At 33.5% G+C, this 21,332-nt stretch overlaps 1 protein-coding gene across 3 annotated transcripts in view; it reads left to right on the top strand.

Annotated features, from left to right (window-relative positions):
• The window catches only part of RC3H1 (ring finger and CCCH-type domains 1), a 65,335-nt gene that overhangs the window by 25,337 nt on the left and 18,666 nt on the right, over positions 1-21,332 (top strand). For all 3 annotated transcript variants that reach the window (XM_064478000.1, XM_064477998.1, XM_064477999.1), the window contains exons 2-9: positions 1,093-1,472; positions 4,616-4,736; positions 5,980-6,219; positions 6,726-6,901; positions 9,519-9,719; positions 12,987-13,119; positions 16,497-16,615; positions 18,299-18,411. In XM_064478000.1, coding sequence (XP_064334070.1) covers positions 1,242-1,472; positions 4,616-4,736; positions 5,980-6,219; positions 6,726-6,901; positions 9,519-9,719; positions 12,987-13,119; positions 16,497-16,615; positions 18,299-18,411 — 1,334 coding nt within the window. In that variant the 5' untranslated portion in view covers positions 1,093-1,241. The remainder of the gene's footprint in view (positions 1-1,092; positions 1,473-4,615; positions 4,737-5,979; positions 6,220-6,725; positions 6,902-9,518; positions 9,720-12,986; positions 13,120-16,496; positions 16,616-18,298; positions 18,412-21,332) is intronic.

Here is a 21,332-nt window from a genome sequence, read left to right as displayed (position 1 = left end):
TGGAAGGTGTTCTTTCATCAATAATGGGTTTGCATTTAAGGTTGAGTTACTTTAGTAAAACATGAATTAAACATAATGCTTGAAAAATAAGGTGTGTAGATAATTTGCTTTTCTAGTTAATTACAGCTTAAATGAAGTTTTTTTTTTTATCTTTGTAAGCAGTCTGTACTGGGCATAATCAAATCTTTAAGAATTTCTAATACTGTGTTACTTTACTGTTCTGTGCATTGGTTCTCATTTTTAGAAGCTACAGCTAGATTAAGTACAACAGGTATTGTTTAAGATACACGCTAGAAGTTTTAGGCTAGCTCTTATATGTAATGAAAATTTATATTAGATACAGGTGATGGGTTTTGTGATTTGGTTTTTAATCCCCCACCAAAAATAAGAGAGTAGACAGTGAAATATGGTTCTGGTTAGCTGTGATTGTTCTATCATTCTTAAATTTTGGAATTAAAAAAATCTTTTGATGTAAATAATTTTAACTGTGTTCTAACACAGCACACTACAGCAATAAGTATAAGCCATAACAGAGGTTTATAGGTCTTTATCAGTAAATAAAACTCTTAAAAATAAACCTTTAAAAAAAAACCTGCAGTAGCGTTTAATCTCATTACCCATACCGAATTTGATGATAAAGTACTTTAAGGTAGTTTTAATTTTAGGCCAATTAAAAAAAACTCTGTATTAAGATACGACATACGCTGAAATTATACATCATAAGTATAGAGCTTGATACATTTTCACAGTTGAACAGATTAATGTGTGCAGATCAGAATATTATAAGCTGCCTTAAAAAGGCTAATTTTTAAGTTGGATGCAATCGTGGACTTAGATAAACTTGAGACTTAGATCTAACTTTATTACTAACTTACCACCTTTGGCAAATTATTTCCTCTTTCTGGGGTCTACTCCCCACCTCTAAAATGCGGGGATGAGACTAGATGTTTTATTATGGCTCCAACTTTGTAAAAGTGCAAAAAGATACGCTGTGGTGATATAAATATGGTATAAAAGGTTATAGATAGTAGAGTGAAAATGCACAGTTTAATTGAAAAGGAAGATACTCATTTTTTTTTCTTTGTTTTCCAGGTTATATTTCACACTATGTGCTGACTGTATTTACAGAAGATATTAAAAAAAAAAAAGATAAACTTTTTTCAAAGATTTTGATTCCAGTGGAATCTTTGCTTTAGATTTTGTGTGTGTGTGTGTGTTAGTGAATTGTAACTCCAGAAGCAATGCCTGTACAGGCTCCACAGTGGACGGATTTCCTCTCCTGCCCAATTTGCACTCAGACTTTCGACGAAACAATTCGAAAGCCCATCAGTTTGGGTTGTGGCCATACTGTCTGCAAGATGTGCCTGAATAAACTCCACCGCAAGGCTTGCCCGTTTGACCAGACCACTATCAATACAGACATTGAACTCCTCCCGGTAAACTCAGCATTGCTGCAGCTAGTGGGTGCTCAGGTAGGACGGGTAACGTACTATACTTATTCTGTGTGTGTGTGTGTGTGTGTGTGTGTGTGTGTGTGTGTGTGTGTGTGTGTGTGTGTGTGTGTTCTTCCCTCCTGAGAGAAACACGTCGAGTTAAAATTGAGTAACATTGCCTTCTATTTAAATAGATAAAATTCTGTTCAGTACTGTGCATATCTTTCGTTTCAGTATGTTAGGAGATTTATTGTGGTACTGCAGTATTTCTCAGTCATTGTACAGTAACATTCATTCAGTCTGGCTCTCAGACTTTGTCAACAACCTTAGCTATTCAGATAATGAGAGAAACCTATGAGGTAATTCACAAAGTCTTCTTAATGTTGAGGAAAATATTCACAAAACTATTGCATTTTACTTAATAGGAAAAGTGAAGCTGCTTCAGACAATTTTACTTAGTAGGCACTAACTGAAATGAAAGATGAAGAAAGTAACAAAAACTATAGAAGACAGCCTTTGGGAGCCATTAATCTAGAGTAGGAGAAAATATCCCTGGTAGGTTAGTCTGGGAATTCTGAAGGTAATATTCTGAAAGTTTTGTGTCAGTGTTTTCAAATATCTTTAGAAGGTTTCACAAAGCCAAGGGAGGCAGGCTTTTGAGAGCTAGATATGATTCACCTAAATAATCTGTCACTTAAATTAATTTGTGTAGTGTGAGTCTAAAATATCACATGTTTCCATAAATCATTTTCTGATTAAATGTCCTTAAAACTTTGGATCTGGCCCTACTAATATTTGCTAGATCGATCTGCCTGTAAGTTGATAAAAAGCAGGGTAGGTTGATATTATGTATGTTGGAGATAAAGAGAGCAGTTCTAGAACAGCTTATTCAAACGGAAAACTTATTTACAAATCCGACTTGATGATGTTGCCAACAGCACTACAATGTATTTGTCAAAAGGAAAGTACAATTGATTCTTTTTTTCTTCATATATTTAATTTTTCATTTCATAATCATTTCTGTTTATATTTTGAAAATCCCCATATGGATTCCAAAATATTTTGGAAATATTTTAAAAATAGACTTATTGGAGATAACAGTTTTAGAGATACAATATTTTAATAACAAATAACCAAGACTTAACTTTTTTCCACAAAGTTATGTGAAGATGAACTGATTCTTTTTCTGCAGAATTGAGTAAGACCCTGCCATCTCTTAACTGCAACAACTAATGTTTACAAAATTTGAGAATAGGACATTTTAATACTTAATGGCCATTACTTTAACCCTAAAGACTTCTATTAAAAAGCTATCAGAGCTAATAAATGAATTAGCAAGGTACAAGATACAAAATTAACATGCAAAAATCAGTTGCATTTCTGTACACTAACAATTAATAATCCAAAAAGAAATTAAGAAAACAAGTCCACTTAGCACAGCATCAAAAAGAATAAAATACTTAGGAATAAATTTAGTGAAGGATGGGAAAGACCTTGTATGCTGAAAACCTCAAAACATTGCAGAAAGAAATTAAAGGATACATAAATAAATGGAAAGACATCACATGTTCATGGATTGGCCAACTTAATATTATTAAGATTACAATACTATTCAAAACAATAGATTCAATGCAAGCTTTTTCAAAATTCTAGTGATTTTTTTTTTCAAAAAATAGGATAAACCTATTCTAAAATTTATATGGACTCACAAGAAACCCCATATAGCCAAAACAATCTTGAAAAAGAATAATAATGTTGGAAGAACCATGCTTCCTGATTTAGAAACTGCAAAGCTGCAGTGATCAAAACTGGTATGCTGGCATAAAGACTGACATTTAGATCAATGGACTAGAATAGACAGTCCGTAAATAAACCCACATTTACGATCAGATGACTTGCCAAGATCATTCAGTGGGGAGAGGGCAGTCTTTCCAACTAATGTTCCGGGGGAAACTGGATATCCATATGCAAAAGAATGAATTTGGACCCCTTCCTCACATAGTATACAAAAATTAACTCAAAATAGAACAAAGACTGTATGTTTAAGAGCTAAGACCACAATACTGTTAGAAGAAAACATAAGCATAAAACTTTGTGACCTTGGAATAGGAGTGAGGTTTTTTAGATATGACATCAAAAACACAAGGAAAAAAAGATAAGTTGAGCTAAATCAAAATTTAAAACTTAGTGCTTCAAAAGACTGTCAAGAGAGTGAAAGAACAACCCACAGAATATGAGGAAACAATTGTAAATCATATATCTGATAAGAAACTTGTATCTAGAATGTATCAGGAAATCTTACAAGTCAATTATAAAAGGAAACATAATTTTTAAATGGGCAAAGATCTGAACACCTCACCAAAGAAGATATACTGATGGCAAATGAGCAAATAAAAAGTTGCTCAGCATCATTTGCCATTAGGGAATTGCAAATTAAAACAATAATCAGAGGTACAAACTGCTATGTATAAAGTAAGCTACAAGGGTATATTGTACAACATGGAATATAGCCAACATAATATAATAACTATAAATGGAATATAACCTTTAAAAATTGTGAAAACAACAGTAATGAGGTATCACTACACACCAGTTCAAATAGCTCAAATCCTGATAACACCGAGTGCTGGTGCTGATATGAAGCAACAAAGACTCTCATTTATTGCTGGTAAGAATATAAAATGGCACAGTCACTTTGGAAGTTGTATGGTTCTGTTTACATGAGATGTCCAAAACAGACAAATCTACAGAGATAGAAGCTATGTTAGTTTTTCCCTGGGGCTGGTGGGGGTTTGGGAGGAAATATGGCAGGGGTGACATTAAAAGAGTATGAGGTTCTTTTGGGGGGTGATGAAAATGTTCTAAAATATTGAGAGTTGCATAATTGTGAATATACCAAAAGTCATTGAATTATATACCTTAAGTGAGTCAGTTATATGGTATGCAAATTATATCAATAAAAATGTTACAGAAACAAAACAAAATTTTTTATGTAATAATTTTGTGCATATGTATAGAAAAGATCTTTTGAGATAATTCAGTAAATTTAGTAGTTTTCATGTTACCAGTGTATAAAATATATTCAGTAGGAATGCATAAAATATACTCAGTAAAATATTTGATTTTAATTAGTGAGCAATCAAACACACATTTCATTTATTTATTTTTTTTTGGACCTCTAGGTCCCTGAGCAGCAGCCCATTACTTTGTGTAGTGGAGTTGAAGATACAAAGCATTATGAGGAAGCCAGGAAATGTGTAGAAGAATTAGCACTGTACCTGAAACCACTCAGCAGTGCTAGAGGTAAATTGGATGAAATTATCCACGCTAAGCAAATGTTTATTAAAGGTGCTTTTGTCCTCATAAAAACTGTGGGCTATAAGTAAATGTTAACAAAATTTATTTAGTGTAAACCAAACCCACTGATGTTAAATAATACCATTACAAGCTACATCAAATAAAGTAGTAAGTTTAAAGTTTATGTGATGTTGGAAAGAGTATTTGAATGACTGGATAAAGAAGTTGTGGTTTATTTCTATAATGAAATACTACTCAGCCATAAAAAGAATAAAACCATGCCATTTGCAGCAACAGGAGAGACCTAGAGATCGTTGTTCTAAGTGAAGTAAGCCTAAAGAGAAAGAAAAATACCATATGATATCACTCATATGTGGAATCTTAAAAAAAAGAAAAAAGAGGACACTGTGAACTCATCTGCAAAACAGAAACAGACTCGCAGACATAGTAAACAGTTTTATGGTTACAAGGGGGAAGGGGGTAGGAAGGGATAAATTTAAGAGTTTGAGATTTGCAAATGTTAGCCATTATATATAAAAATAGATTTTAAAAAACAAATTTCTTCTCTATAGCACATGGAACTGTATTTACTATCTTGTAACAACCTTTAATGAAAAAGAATATGAAAACAAATATATGTATGTATATGCATGACTGGGACATTGTGCTGTATACCAGAAATTGACACATTGTAACTGACTGTATTTCCAATTAAAAAAAATTTTTTTTTAAGTAAGTATAAATACACTGGTGGTTTTAGAAGGGTTATCTATCATTTGACAACTTTCAGTTGTCTGCCTTCTATCCAGTTTTCTGTGGTAATCTGTTGGAGATGTAACAAAATTGGAAGTTGCCATTGTTGCCTTGCCATTACAGCTTATTTTTTCATTAGGAAAGCAAGATTAACCACTATGAAATAATATGTGAGACCTGTTAGGACCTCAAGATTTGGGATATAAACTAATTATTAATGTTGTCTGGCCTTATTTTCTTTATTCCTCTATAATTAGAATGAATAATGGTAATTTAATGTCATAATGAGTGTTATATTTGCTTGAGTTAATAGCTTTTGTATACTTTTAAAATGCAAGCTAGGCTCCACTTGTGTAATTTTATTTATTGTGTAAGTATTCTGGTAGAACCCCAAACTATTCACATATTTGTAAGTCAGTCAGCCCATCAGAGAAAATTTTCCTGGACTCTAAAATTGCATTGTAAACCTATAAATAACTTTTTATTCTCTTTAAAGGAGTGGGTCTGAATAGCACTACTCAGAGTGTTCTGAGTCGCCCGATGCAGAGGAAGCTGGTGACTCTGGTCCACTGCCAACTGGTGGAAGAAGAAGGCAGGATTCGTGCCATGAGGGCAGCTCGATCTTTAGGTGAACGAACAGTTACAGAGCTCATTCTCCAGCACCAGAATCCTCAGCAACTCTCTTCCAATCTTTGGGCAGCAGTCAGGGCTAGGGGCTGCCAGTTCCTTGGACCAGGTATATAATTAAAGTTTGATATTTACAATATTAGTAATTCTAAACTTACTGTGTAAGAACTGTAAGTGATGTACAAAGGCTAGTTCTTTGCAATATTCTGTTATCAAGTAGTATCTTACTTGACAATCATGGCTTGGGTAATTAATTTCATGTCAGTTTTTCAGAACACTTAAAGCTTTTTTCTCTTTTTTTACACTTTTTTTTAATTGAGTTATAGTCATTTTACAATGTTGTGAAATCTTTTCTCTTAATGCCAAAGTTTGTTCATTTTGATTGAAGTTTTCCTGAAATATATTAATCTCTTATTCACTTTCTTAAATATACAGAATGTAATGTAATACAAAATTGTCCCAGAAGGGTTAAAAAGTGTAACTGTGAATGTCTGTTGTTGTGTTGCCAATTAATTAAGTGGTACCTGCAGAAATTATTGAATATTGCCCTTCTAAGAAACAGGTTTGTCTTACCTCTGTACATGATAAGTTTTGGTTTTGCTCAACTTTTCCTAGCAATGCAGGAGGAAGCTCTAAAGCTGGTTCTCCTGGCCTTGGAAGATGGTTCTGCTTTGTCAAGAAAAGTATTGGTTCTCTTTGTGGTACAAAGGTTGGAGCCACGGTTTCCTCAAGCCTCTAAAACTAGCATTGGGCATGTTGTCCAGCTCCTTTATAGAGCCTCTTGCTTCAAGGTATGAACCTACGTTAAATTTCAGCTTAACAGAAAGCATCCTTTCCCCAAACTTAAGTAGTAAAACTTTGAGTTTAGTAAAGTTGCCTGTATCTTTTCAGAAATTTTTAACAATTTTTTCTTTATTCTTTTAAAGAACGTAGATGATGTCCTATTAAATCTTGTTGTGTTGGATTTTGTGTATTAGATATTCAATAGGATAGATCAAATCAAGGCTTATAGATTTTTGTTTGAAGAGACTATTAAGCCATGTCAGTTTTCCACCGAGACTGAACAGAATTGATCTAAAGAGAGAGTCATTGAGGCAGGAGTGTTTTATTTCACTCTTTGTTCCTGATGTAATTCCACGTATAAAGTACTGAAGCTCCATTTGCCATTTCAATGTATAGTAATGCATCTCGAATCAAATCAACACTCTTTCAAACATTGGTGCCCACTATATTTCATTTATTGTTCATCCTGTTTTCCTGACTTCTGAATGTCAAGGCTTCTTGCTTTTGACATGATATGTAACAGGTACTTCTTGGGCCAGGGAAACATATCTCTAAAAAATTGTTAATTCATACAAGCTGTAAGGAAGTCACCACATTCCCTCATCTGACACTCAAACTAAAAAACAAGAACAAAACAAAACAAAACAACTCCCACATTAGCCATCCTACTATATTCTATTCTCTCATTTTTTGAGAAGGTTAAAATGGGCCACCAGGTCAACAGCACATACAGATTTAACTTAAATTTTCTTTTAAAGCTCTAGCTAAATGCCAATATTAATTCTGTTTCTTTCTAGAGTCAGATTATATACAGAAAATGGGATGTGGACTCCAGGTCTATACTCACCCCTCTTGTTTTTCTTAGGGACCTCTCAGAACCTCTAGCCAAAACAACCCCGACTAGTCCAGAGATTGTCCCTGAATAACTTACTTTCGTTACAGTGGTTGTAATAACATTATTGTACAGTGTGATCCGGGATACACTTCAGAATGTCCCTTTGCTTCCAGTGTTACTTCCCCATTAACCGGACCAGATAGATACAATATAGGAAGCTTAAAAAGTAAAAAATAAAAAAATCCAACCTTTCCTCTGGAAGAATAATAAGGGACTCAAAAACCCCAGAATACCCAAAGTGAACCTCTCTCAATCCTAATTAAAAGCATTAATAATAATTTTTAAAAGATTGGAATATGTAAAACTCCAGTTATTTTTCACTTGGGTCATGATTATTTCCTTTTATTTCATTGTCCACCTACTTTCTTCTCTTGGAGGTAGTTCATACCACATTCTCAATTATGAAAAGATTTATCTTCTCTTATCACAATGGGTCCATACCCTAAACTTTATTAAACTTTATTCACTATGGCAGAGTTTCTGTTAAGTGTCTACCAATACCCGTTTCATCTTCTTCATGGAACTCAGCTCCAACTGCATTGTCCATTCTTCCTAGTAGGCGTTTGTATCCATATTGCTGTGTTTTAGCTGTGTATTTATAGCATCTCTTTTATTTCCATTGGAAAAGCCTTTTCAGGCTGCAGGATAATTCTGGTCATTCTTAGTACAGTACAGTTCCAAGACTTCAGACATTGCATATCTTGTAACTCTGAGTGTTTTTAGTTAAAGAGCTTTTGAGAGCCAAGCCCTGGGAATCAGTACATCATATAGAAAACATGTTCTACATTTTAGTGAGGTTTAGCCTATATTGAGAGGGTGTTTTCATACATATGTACATACATTTGGTCTTTTAGATTTGCCTTTGAATAGGGACAAGATATATTTAGTTTTTGTGACTATAGTCATTGATTTTTTAAAATCTATTTGATCTCTCTGTGGACTTACCTAACAAAATTTAAGTTAGATCTTCTAATAAGAATGGAATACATTAAAAAATATAATGTAAGTATGACCTAGATGTCCTGACTAAAATAGCCTATAGTTTCTTTGATGGGTGGGGAAAAAATGGAAATTTTCTACTAGAGGTATTTGAGTCTTTATGGGAAAAAATGATTTACAAGGCAAAGTATGTTCTAAAATATGTTAGGATGTAATCCTAGATTAGAATAATTATTTTACTTTGATTTATTAAGCTTTTGGCATAAATCCAGCTTGACTCTAAATGTGAATTGTTAGGGGTGATACGAGTAGTACCTTCCTCAACAAATTTAAAGAATTAAATTAGTTCACGTGTTAACATAACACTTAAGATAACTTAACACACTGACTGGCACACACTGTGTACTCATATGTGTCAATTGTTTTTATTAATAAAAAGCATTATTATGATCTTCATTATGATTATTGTAGTCCAGCATTTTAGATTTGCACTTTCTGATGGTGACCTAATCTACTCAGCTCCATGGAGAATTAAACCAAGTGCGAATTAGTCATCTTTAGAATCACACCAGCATTGAAGCTCTTTCAGTTGTGAGTACCAGCTAGCTCGATTCCAGGCAAGCCCAAGAGTGATAACCCACAGATACGGAGAAGAAACATACATTATTTCTCAGAATAATTGTATGAGTATTTTCTTTGTTCAGAGTATTTTCTAATCTATATGTGGTAATATAAAGTACAAGCCCAGTTTATTTCTTACCTGACTCATGAAATTATGTGTGTCTTATCAGGTCACCAAACGTGATGAAGACTCTTCTTTGATGCAGTTGAAAGAAGAATTTAGAACCTACGAAGCTCTGCGGCGAGAACATGACTCCCAAATAGTGCAGATTGCGATGGAAGCAGGCTTACGGATTGCACCGGACCAATGGTCCTCTTTGCTTTATGGAGACCAGTCTCACAAATCCCATATGCAGTCCATTATTGACAAGGTAGACCCTTTTTTGTCCCTTACTTCTTGGACTAATCTTGGAGTTTTGGTAACTTATTTACTTAACAGATGTATATTGAAGTGAATACTGTATGGCAGGCACTTGTAAATTACATTTTCTGTCATTGAGTGTTATGTCATAACTAGGCACATCATAATACCAGTTTGTTCGTATAAAGATTTTTTAAATTGGGGTGTAGATGCTGTTGTTCATATGCGATTTAATTTGATTAGTGCTGTAATGCTTTATCTAGCAGTGTCTCCCATTCCTTTGAGAGTCTCCCATCTCTGTTTGATCATTGCCTCTCTCCCTTTTATTATTCTCTTGAGTTTTGATCACTGTGTTAGTCAAACCCATTTTCAAAATACCTTTGTTCCCTTCCTGTAACAGCCATTTATTAGCTTTGAAGATGTATACATTGAGATTTCTTATTCTTATATTTCTCAGTAATTTCACATAGTAAGTTACCAACCATTCTAAATTTGATCAGATTTTCAGCAACATTTCTAATTTATGTATTGTTTGTTACGATGAAAAGATCACTCAAGTACATGTGAATTGTAGGTCAGACCCTGCTATTTAATTTTGACTCTAAGAGCTGTATTTAATTCTCTTAAAACTAGACTAATACTTAAACTGGGTTTTTTTGTAGTTCAATATGAAATACATGAAAGAGCTGTTAAGAAAAATTCTTAAAGTGCCATGTAAATGTATTATGTTCAATAATTTTTTGAACTTTTACTATTTCCCTTAATTTTTACTCTTTTATCTTAAATATTTTTTAACTACAGAGATTATTATACATTAGAGTTCACCCTACATTTAATTTAGAGAAATAATGTCAATATGTAAGAGTAGCCTCAATAAAATATTTAACACTTATGAGAGCTTACTCTGTGCCTGGTGGTTTTTAAATAATTCGTTTAATCTTCTCAACAGTCCTGTATTATCCCTTTAATACAGAGGCAGGGGGAAGTTAAGTAAATTTCTCCAGGATCACATAGGTAATGAGAAACAGAGCTGGATTTGATTGGACGTTCTGACTCTAGAGTCCATGCTCTTAATCACTAAACCTCTTTTCAAACTCTTCTGCCCCTCCTCCCTTTTTTTCTATTCCTAAGGATAGAATTCTTGGAATAGATAGATAGTAGATTGATGTTAAAGGAGAATTGGGAAATGTACTTTATAACTGCTTAGTGCAATAACTTTAAGTGTAATGTATATTATTTGTTCTGCCTGTAAGCTTCCTGCATACCTTTAACAAAACTTTACCTGCAACTTCTACGTCTGAAATTATGCAGTTGACTAACTGTGACATACTGAAACCTTAACAATGATCTCTTAAAGGAGTAGCTTTATACCTTTAAAGAGAAACTTGACTTGCTTTTATGAAGATCCTACAAGGAGGTTAACCTTCTTGTCCGAATTGGATTATGTAACTAGATTTATATCCTGTAGTAATTTTCCCACATCATGAGCAGTAATTTGAATTTAGTACCTGAAACTTTCATACAACAAACTGTTAAATGAACTTTGCAGTGTGACATCTTATTACACAGATCAATAGAACTTTCTGTTATAATGAAAATGTTCTGAATATGCATTGTCCAATACAGTGATCACTAGCCCCACATGACTGTTAAACACTCAAAATGTAACTTATGTAACTGGTAAACTAAAATTTTAATTCATTTTAATAGCCTAATGTTGCTAATGACTACTGTATCGGACAGTGTAAATAGAGAATTTATTAAAAGTGGTAAGAAGACAATTATGCTATAATAAAGACAAACATGAATTAACAGTACACAAAGAGGAATATATCTAACTGATGAGATAGATTTCGGCCCCAGTGATAATTAAATGCACATTTAGAACAGTGACATACCAAATATTGCCTGTTAAGTTAGTAAAGAAACATATACTCTCGTTCATTGCTGATGGTTTGTAAAATGCATTACAATTTGTCAGTAATTAAAACCTCAAAATATTCATGTCCTTTGACCAAACTTAGTATTCCCAGGAATTTATTTTAAGGAAATAATTCAAACTTTCAAAGGTTATGAACTCAAAGGTGTTAATTGCTGAGGTATTTATAAAGGACAAAATAAAGAGATGGATAAAAAAGTTAAGATATATCTACTCAGAGCACTGTTACATGGCCATTAAATTGCAGTTATGTCAGGACAGATACTCTTTTCAACTGATAAATAACATTTAATTTCTTCTTGAAAAAATGCTAGTGAAATATTTCTCTTAAGTCTTGGTGGTAGATATATGGGTATTATGTTAGTTGCTTTTCTTTGAAGTATTTCATAATAAAAATGGTTAGCTATATAAAAATCCTTTTGTTGTAATATTAATGGGAGGCAAACCCATAAGTTTATAAATGGCTGATTATAAGTATATAAAAAGCATGCAGAGATGAAAAATTGAATTAAAGGCATGTCAACATAGTTGTATTATTTTCCATTTTTTTAAAATATGTGCTTTTTTAAAAATTACCTTTTAAAATGACCTTTGGGGGAGAAAAATTCTCTTCTATATTAATAAATTACATAGACAGTTAAATGTTTCCAAGTAAGAACCCTTAGTTACTATCATGTAGTTAAATTTTTTCCTTTAAAGTTCATATGTATTGGCTAACCTAGGAGACTTAATGCAAGTATGTGTGTCATTAAGTCTTAGGAAAATATACAACCTGATATCTTCCAAATCCCAAGCTAATGTAGGGTTTTTCTGAGCTAGAATGGACTTTTGAAATCATTTAGTCCATACAACAGATAGATTTCAGATTGAGTCTGTAAGGGTTATATGTAGTGTCATAATCTTTGATCTATAATAGAACTTGAATTCAAGCTCGGTTTGAGTTCGGTTTCATTGTTCTTGCTACTGTATAGCATTCTCTCTAGACTATATTTCCAAATTTGAATTACTTGGAAGGACCCCCCGCAAGAGTCAAACTAACATAGTGTTTTAAGAACATAAGACATAAAGAATATTTCCAAATTGAGGATTTGAGAAAGGTCTCACATTTGAGGGATATGAGGACAGAGGGAAGAGAGTATACAATATGCCAACCTGTGGATGCAGAGAAGTTCAGGGTTCAGGTAGCGAGTAATACAATCTGGCCAAAGCATGGGATGTGCAGGAGGATAAAAATTAGATTTAATAAATTACAAAAATTATTGTGATATTGTAAGCAACCTTTATTTTTAAAGGATTATCTAGCCTTTGGGGGGAAGTTAATATTTATCTTTTTTTAAGTTGCAGACCCCAGCCTCTTTTGCACAAAGTGTTCAGGAACTAACAATTGCTCTCCAGCGGACTGGAGATCCAGCAAACTTGAACCGACTAAGACCCCATTTGGAGCTATTAGCAAACATTGACCCTAGCCCAGGTAAACCCAAGAGAAGTTACTGGACTATCCCATATGTGCCGTAATGCTATTTAATGATTCTTTTAATTACCTTTTGTTATATTTTTCTAGAATTTCCCAGAGTAGCAGTTCCAGAACTTTTCTACAGTACTTATGTTTCTGACCCCAGTCTTGACTATTTCTTTATTACTTCAACTAATATTTATTTAATACTTTTTACTGTGCTGCTCATAATCATCCAGAAAATAGGTTCTCTCTGGGATCCTTTACGTTTCCTCATTCTCCCATGACAAAATTGTGCTGTATTTTACCATTTTCATCTCTTTTGACAAAACTCAAGTTTTCTCATTTTTTTTTCTAAATCACATATCTTTAGTTGCATTTTTTTGGTCCCAACTTTCCCTTTTCTATGATATCTTATTCCATCACACATCCTCTGTTGCATGTCTTTGTCAAGCCTTTTCCTGATCCTTCTCCTTGACCTAAAAATCACCCTGTCTTCATTTTTCACCTAATTCTTAGCATCTCAGATGTGTTAGCTTGTATTCTGTTGCTGTCTCTGTGTTTATTCTTACTACTAAACTAAAACTCTTAACATTCACTAGTAATTTCCTTGTTTCTAATTCCAAACTTTTTCTCAGTCCTTAAATTACTTGATTTGTCTTCAGTACTTCGTAATGTTGTTTACTGCTTCCTTGACATAGAAACTCTCCTGATGCCTTATCTTTCTGTGATCTTAATGATTCTCTTCTGACCTTTCTGAATGCTGTCTTATATTGACCACTCTTTGCTCTGCTGTCCCCTGAAGAGCAGGCCGTTTGTGTTCTTGGATTTTGTTTTCCCTGCACTTTCTATTGATGACAGTCATTCCCAGCTTCAGGTATTATTTATTAATAATAGACTCCTAGTGTCTGTGTCGCTCTTAGCTCTTCATCATTCCAGACCCACTTCCACAGATGCTTTCTGAGATTCTCTGTCCTCTCTGTGTGGCAGACTCCCCTTCACTTGATACCTGCTCTTCATCCTGTGTTCCCTCTCTCTGTAAATGACCTCATTCTCTTGAGGTGTAAGCTGAAAACCTGAGTCTTTTCCTTTCACTTACTCTATATACCATTTTAGACAACAGGATTTATCTGTTCCTTCATAATATGCTCTATTCTGTGCCTATTAATAGTTTCTCAGTGAGGGCCTCGTTCCTTTTCCTAAGACTAAATGCCCTCCCATTTTCCTCTACTCTTAATTCTTCCAACCACTCTACTTACTACTGTAAAATAAGTCATATCTCTGATCTTATGTCTATTCTTACAAACTTGCAGTGACACCCCATTGCTTATAGAATAAGATTTGGAACTCTTAACTATGACATTCAGAGTAATAAATTTACAACCAGAAATACTTAATCAGACAACATAAAATGTATTCCTAGAGCGCAGTGATTTTTTGTTTGTTTACTTCTGTGCTTTGATAGTTCTGAGCAATCAGAAGAGCACTTCCACAAGCTTACCACCCCATCAATCACCAATGTGTCTACCTACATCTGTGCCAATACAGTCTGCTCTCTTATATATGACAGTGGATAAACTGTACTAGCTGAGGCTACCCTCTCTCCTCATGTACTAATATCTTGTCAAGTATATCTGTCCAGCTTCCTCTGTTATGTCATCAGTTTTCCTCCTCTACTGGAGTATTTCTATCACTGTACAAACGTACTGTTATTCCTCTCATCATAACCCAGTTTTTTGTCGGTGGGAGGTAATTAGGCTTATTTATTTTATGTTTAGAGGAGGGACTGGAGATTGACCCCAGGACCTCATGCCTACTAATCATGTGTTCTACCACTTGAGCTATGCCCTCCCCCATCATAACCCACTTTTGACATTATTCGCCATCTGATTACCACTCCCTTTCTCTCCGTTTTATGACGCTCTCTTGAACTCACTCTGATCAGGCATTTTTATGTCTTCCGCACAATCAAAATTGCTTTTGTCAAGGTCACAAGTGACTTCCATGTAGCTAATTCCAAACATCAGTTCTTGGTTCTCTTTGTATTTGACCTGTTAGCAGCATTTAACATTGTTATTTACTCTCTACTCCTTGTGAGACTCCTTTCACTTGGCTTCCAGGCCAGCACACTCTTCTAGTTTTCTTCTTACTTTATTGGACCCTCGTTCTCAGCCTCTTGCTGATTTCTCTTCATCTCCATAGCTTCTAACCTTTTTTTTCCCCCGTAGCCTCCAAACTTTGGAGTACTCCGAGAATTTAATACTTGTATCTCTTCTCTTTTCTATTTGTACTCATTTCCTAGGTAATCTTATCCAGTCTCATGGCTTTAAATAGTATTTACATGAAATGCAAATTTACTGTATCTCATCAGTTCTGAAGCCCACATGTTTTCAGATTATAGCATTACTGAAATTGGGATTCATTTGTACAATGATGTGATAATTAGCAATCTTTTTTCTATTTTGATAGCATATAAAATAATGGTGTGTGTTAAACAGTTGATGGTGTTTTAGAATCTGTGTAACATATATACCACCCAGACTTTCTTCCTGGATTCTTTTGTATATCCAACTGACTGCTCAGTATCCAATAGCTCTATTTGAATATCTAATAAGAATTTCAAAAGTAATCTGTCCAAAAGTGAAATCCAATTCCTGTCCTCCACTTTCTCACCATTCCTGTTAGTGGCAGTTCCATCTTTCCAGTTCCTCTGTCCAAACATCATCAACTTGTTTTTCTCTCGTAAGGTACATCTGATCTATCAGCATATCCTATAGGCCCTACCTTTAAAATCCATTCAGAATTTATCTACTTAGCACCTTCACTGTTACCACCCTAACCTCTATTCATGGATTATGGAATAGCTTCCTGTTGTCTGTCTGGTTGTAGCATAGGAGCCAGAGTGATCCTGTTACCCCTCTGCTCAAAAATTCTCCAGTGCTTTCCATTACTCAGTAAAAGCCAAAGTCTTTTTTGATCTGGTCTTTACCTCTCTCCAACTTCTTCTCTTACTCTTTTCCCATCTAATTCATTCCAAATTTCACCTCCATGAACATGCCAGGCATACTCCCATATTAGGGCCTTTGCATATCTTCTTCCCTCTTCCTAGAAAGTTTTTTCTCCTAATAAATCCACAAGGCACACTCAAGCCCCACTTTAATGTTTTTAATCAAATGTAACCTCAAGGAGGCCTTCTCTGGATACCCTGTCTAGAATTTTACACATACCTGTCCACTTCTTGCTTTGCTCTCTTCATTCAAACCCTCATTATCTGAATATTTTATATTTGATTATTAATCTTTTCATTAAATTGCTGACACTAACTCCTTTATTCACTTAATACTGGGCAGAACATTGCATAACATAGTTAACATTTTTTTTAATTTGTTGTGTAGATGCTCCTCCTCCTACTTGGGAACAGCTAGAAAATGGGCTGGTTGCTGTGCGTACAGTGGTGCATGGGCTGGTTGATTATATCCAGAATCACAGCAAAAAAGGAGCAGATCAACAGCAGGTGAGGAGAAGTAAGCCATTGCGGTTATCCTCACAGATACAAGCAAAGCTGACAAGATGATGTGCTTTGAGAATCCGTAGAAACTGGAAATTAAACTAGAAATTGAAAACCTATTTTTAACTCCCTGTTCCATTAAACATCATGAAGAATGGAACAAAAATAATAAGATTTATAGTTTAGAATGATTAGCAGCCAGTTTACTGGGTTAGCCTAGTAATTTTATCTGACAACACTGAAGTTAAATAATCCTTGTTGGTCTAGTGTTGTGCTGGAGTCACTTTTCACGTTGGATATGCAGCATTTGATCCTGTGCTAAAGGTTATTCCATTTATATAAAATTATTCTCTTTGGTTACTGTTACATTCCAGTTTGACGATAGGTATCACTTTTTAGTGCTAATGCTGTCTCTCTCCAATACTGTTCACATATTTTGTAAATGCTTTTTCTCTGTTAGTATTTAAATGTTCTTCATGCATAATGTCTTATGCCAGTGGGCCAAATTTTCCTCCAATATTTTTAAATGAAACATATGGCAGTAAAATATAATAGCCTATATTATGGCAAGAGTTTTCAGTTTTACTCCCAATAATTTCATTTTGCCCTCAAGATTTATGTTAGGTTCACTGCACCCTTTATTTCATAGTAGTAAGCTTGAGAAATTAAAACTGTGTTACTAATTTATCTGGCTCAAGTAAATATTAATAGATAATTCAATATTTTTTTTCTTTGAAAGCAAGAAATATTAAAAGTGTTCTGCTGTATAGATGAATAGATCCACATAGGGACACACTTTTCCCTAAGTCAGTCTAAGCACAGATCAGAACTTTACAATTAAAAAATTTAGAAAATTAAAAACTTATCTTTTAATAAGGGGATATAGTTCAGCAGTAGAGTGTGTGCTTAGCATGCATGAGGCCCTGGGTTTTATCCCTAGTACCTCCACCAAAAAAAAAAAAAAAAAAAAAAAAAATCTAAAAAACTTATTTTTAACTCCCTGTTCTGTTAGACCTTGTGAAGAATGTGATAAAAAAATAATACGGTTAACTTTTAAGTTCTGCCAATAAATGATGAAATACATTAAATTTCACTTAGCTTAGTATTGTGTTTGATATCTTATCAACTCCCAGATCTGTCCGCCTGCTTTATCCCTGATTTGTAAATAATAAGTTTCATTTATACCTTTGGAGATACTTTAAAGTCCTTGTCATATTCTTCTGCCTGTCAAGAATTGGTTACAGAATATTCTTCAGTTATAGGACCTACTGTAGATTTGTAGTTAGCTATAAGGAAACATGATTATAAGTATAGCTATATTGAATATCATCCAAAGAAAATACTTAGAAGACAGTTTAAATAGTTGAAAGTCCTAAACTCCAGTGGTTTGTCCATTATAAAAAAAAATACAACTCTCATGAGATTGAATCAATAATTTATCTGATGTTACATTATGTTTGATAGTGTCAACATATCAGAAAAATCAGCATTACATTTTTTAATTAATGAGTGAATTTTGGGATTCTCTAAGACCTCAGACAGAATGAATTACCAGCACTTTTGCTCTTGGCAGTATAGATAATTATATGAATTAGTATGAATTATTCATCTAGATTACTAAGATCCTAAAATGGCAACACGGAATTTACTTCTTTTTCTTAGAAGCTAATGTTTTAATTTTGATCTTAGCCTCCACAGCATAGCAAATATAAAACATACATGTGTCGAGACATGAAGCAGAGAGGAGGATGCCCTCGAGGGGCCAGCTGTACATTTGCACACTCACAGGAGGAACTGGAAAAGTAAGTGTGAAAGTCATTAGACAGCCTTCTAATAACTTGTTATTGAATTAAGGTAGAATTATTAAGCAGAATTACTTGCTGCCACTGAGAAATATGAAGAGAGGTAGTTGCATTCTCTTTAATGAATAAGAGTGTTTAGAAAGTAATACAAAATTTAAAAAAAAAAAAAAAAAAACCAAAGCAATTTCTTTAGCATTCATTACATTGTGCCTAAAAATAGAAAGTTGCTTATGGTTAATTGTATCTAAAAGTGAGTTTTTTTCATTCCCCCCAAAAAGTGAAACTCTTAAGAATTTTCATCAACTTCAACTGATTGATTTTAACTAATTGAATAATGCATTTCCAATGGGGAAATTTGCCCTTTGCTCTACTCAAGAAATTATTTATTGCCAAGCTCAGTTTCACAGATTCCTTCTAATTTCAAGGAGCAGATAATTTCAATGATGTTAAATTTCTAGCAAATAATAGAAAGGAAGGAAAACCTCTTAATTATTTTATGAAACCAGTGTAACACTGACACCAAATTTGACGAAGCACATAAAGAAGTACAAATACATCTCACATATTAATTTTTTTAATCCTAAATATTAAAACTTAGAATTCAATAATACATTAAAATAGACACCATTATTAAGTGCAAAGGTGGCACAATATAATTACTGTAGGTTGGAGAACAGAGTATAATAACCATGTGATCATACCCAAAGATGCCAGAAGGCATTTGAATAATATCCAGTGTCCACGATAGATGAAGATCCCGTAGTGGTACAAACACATCATAGACTAGACACTTTGCCAACATGATAATTACATCTCAAATCAAAAGCCAGCATGATACCATGATGCTTAATTGATAATAGATTATTAGAGTCATTCTTGTTAGAATCAAGAGTAAGAGAAGATTTTCTAATAGTAAAACTGTTATTTAATATTGTACAAGTAGTAGCTAATGTATGTAACCAAGAGAATAAAATAGCCAAAATCATTACATGGGAAAACTCAAGAGAAATACTAGAAACTAAAGAAACCAGAATTTAGTAAGGTAACAAATCAAAAAATTACTTTACAAAAAAGAATTAGTCTCATACAAATTAAAATGGTAAATACAGTTAAAAAGGTGACATTAAAGATCTCTTTTGCATTAGCAACAAACAGAAAAGATAAATACCAATAATAAACTAATAAGAAAGATCCAGGATCTGTATTAAATGAATTAGTAAACTACCTAGGAACATAAGAGAAGAACTGAATAAATAAAGAAGGATACTATGTTCTTAGATGAGGGTTGGAATTATAAAGGTTTTATTTTCTTTTATAAATAGTATATTCAGTGAAATACCAATTAGAATCTTAACATCATGATTTTGGGGACCTAACAAAATCATTCATTTAGAAGTAAAAATATGTTCCAGCAGTTTGGAAAATTCTGAAAAAAAAAAAAAAAAAAAAAAAAAAAAGAACTCTTCAACAGGGACTAGACTAATAACTGTTAACCTGTTTTATGAGCAAAAGTGGGAATAAAGACTGGTATTAGCATGGGAATAGCTAGACCAATGAAATACAGTAGAAAATCTAGAAGAAGCTCCAGATACATATTGGGAACTCAACATACATGTTAAAGGTAGCATTTCACATCAATAACAAAAAAGATGACGGTGGAACAACTCTATCCATTTGAAAATTAATTATAGCTAGATTCTTACCTTTATACCAAAATGAATTATAAAATTATCAGATTTACATATTTAAGAAAACAGATGACCGGGTAAAGAAGATGTGATATATTTATACAATGGAATACTATTCAGCCATAAAAACCGACAACATAACGCCATTTGCAGCAACATGGGTATTCCTGGAGAATGTCATTCTAAGTGAAGTAAGCCAGAAAGAGAAAGAAAAATACCATATGAAATCGCTCATATGTGGAATCTAAAAAAAAACAAAACATAAATACAAAACAGAAACAGACTCATAGACATAGAATACAAACTTGTGGTTGCCAAGGGGGAGGTGGGTGGGAAGGGACAGACTGGGATTTCACAATGTAGAACAGATAAACAAGATTATACTGTATAGCACAGGGAAATACATACAAGATCCTGTGGTAGCTCACAGCAAAAAAAAAATGACAGTGAATATATGTATGTTCATGTATAACTGAAAAATTGTGCTCTACACTGGAATTTGATACAACATTGTAAAATGACTAGAACTCAATAAAAAATGTTAAAAAATTTAAAAAAGTGCTACAAAAAATATTTAAGGAGAAAAACTATAGAATACTTAAGAGATTTTTGTTATTGTTGTTACATAATCTTAAACATCAGGAAAGAATTTTTGAGTGATGACAACCCAGCATCTATAAAGAAGAATATTACTAAATTTGATTACATGAAAATTGAAAACTAAGATATGGCCCAAACACCAGAATTAAAAAAAAAAAAGATTGGTGGGGAAAGGACATACGAAAGGCTGATATCCCTAACGTAAAATGAGTTCCTGCGAATCTCTAAGAGAAGAACCAGGAGATATATGGATCATGAACATAAATAGGCAATTCACAGAAGAAACACTAATGGCAGCAAATGTGGAACTATGTTAGTTTCACTAATTGTTAAAGAAATGCAAATGGTATCAAAACTTGATATTTTTGAACTGTCAACTTATTAAAGGCTGATACTAACCGGTGTTTAATGAGATACTGAGAAAAGACCTTTCTTTTATTATCAATAGGAGTTATAATAGCTTTGGAGCCTTATAACAATTTCAGATGTACATACATTAGACTTAATTAGTAATTCTGCTTTGGGCTGTTTACACAAGGGTTCCAGTACATGTACATAATTTCCCATTAATGCATTGTTTTAATACCAAAAAATTAGGAACAACCTAAAATATACTGACTTAAAGGAATATTC

The sequence above is a fragment of the Camelus dromedarius genome, chromosome 23 (genome assembly GCF_036321535.1).
Source record: "Camelus dromedarius isolate mCamDro1 chromosome 23, mCamDro1.pat, whole genome shotgun sequence".
Taxonomy (NCBI): Eukaryota; Metazoa; Chordata; class Mammalia; order Artiodactyla; family Camelidae; genus Camelus; species Camelus dromedarius.
Note: the sequence above shows the minus strand (reverse complement) of the source record. Positions and strands in the feature narration are given on the sequence as shown.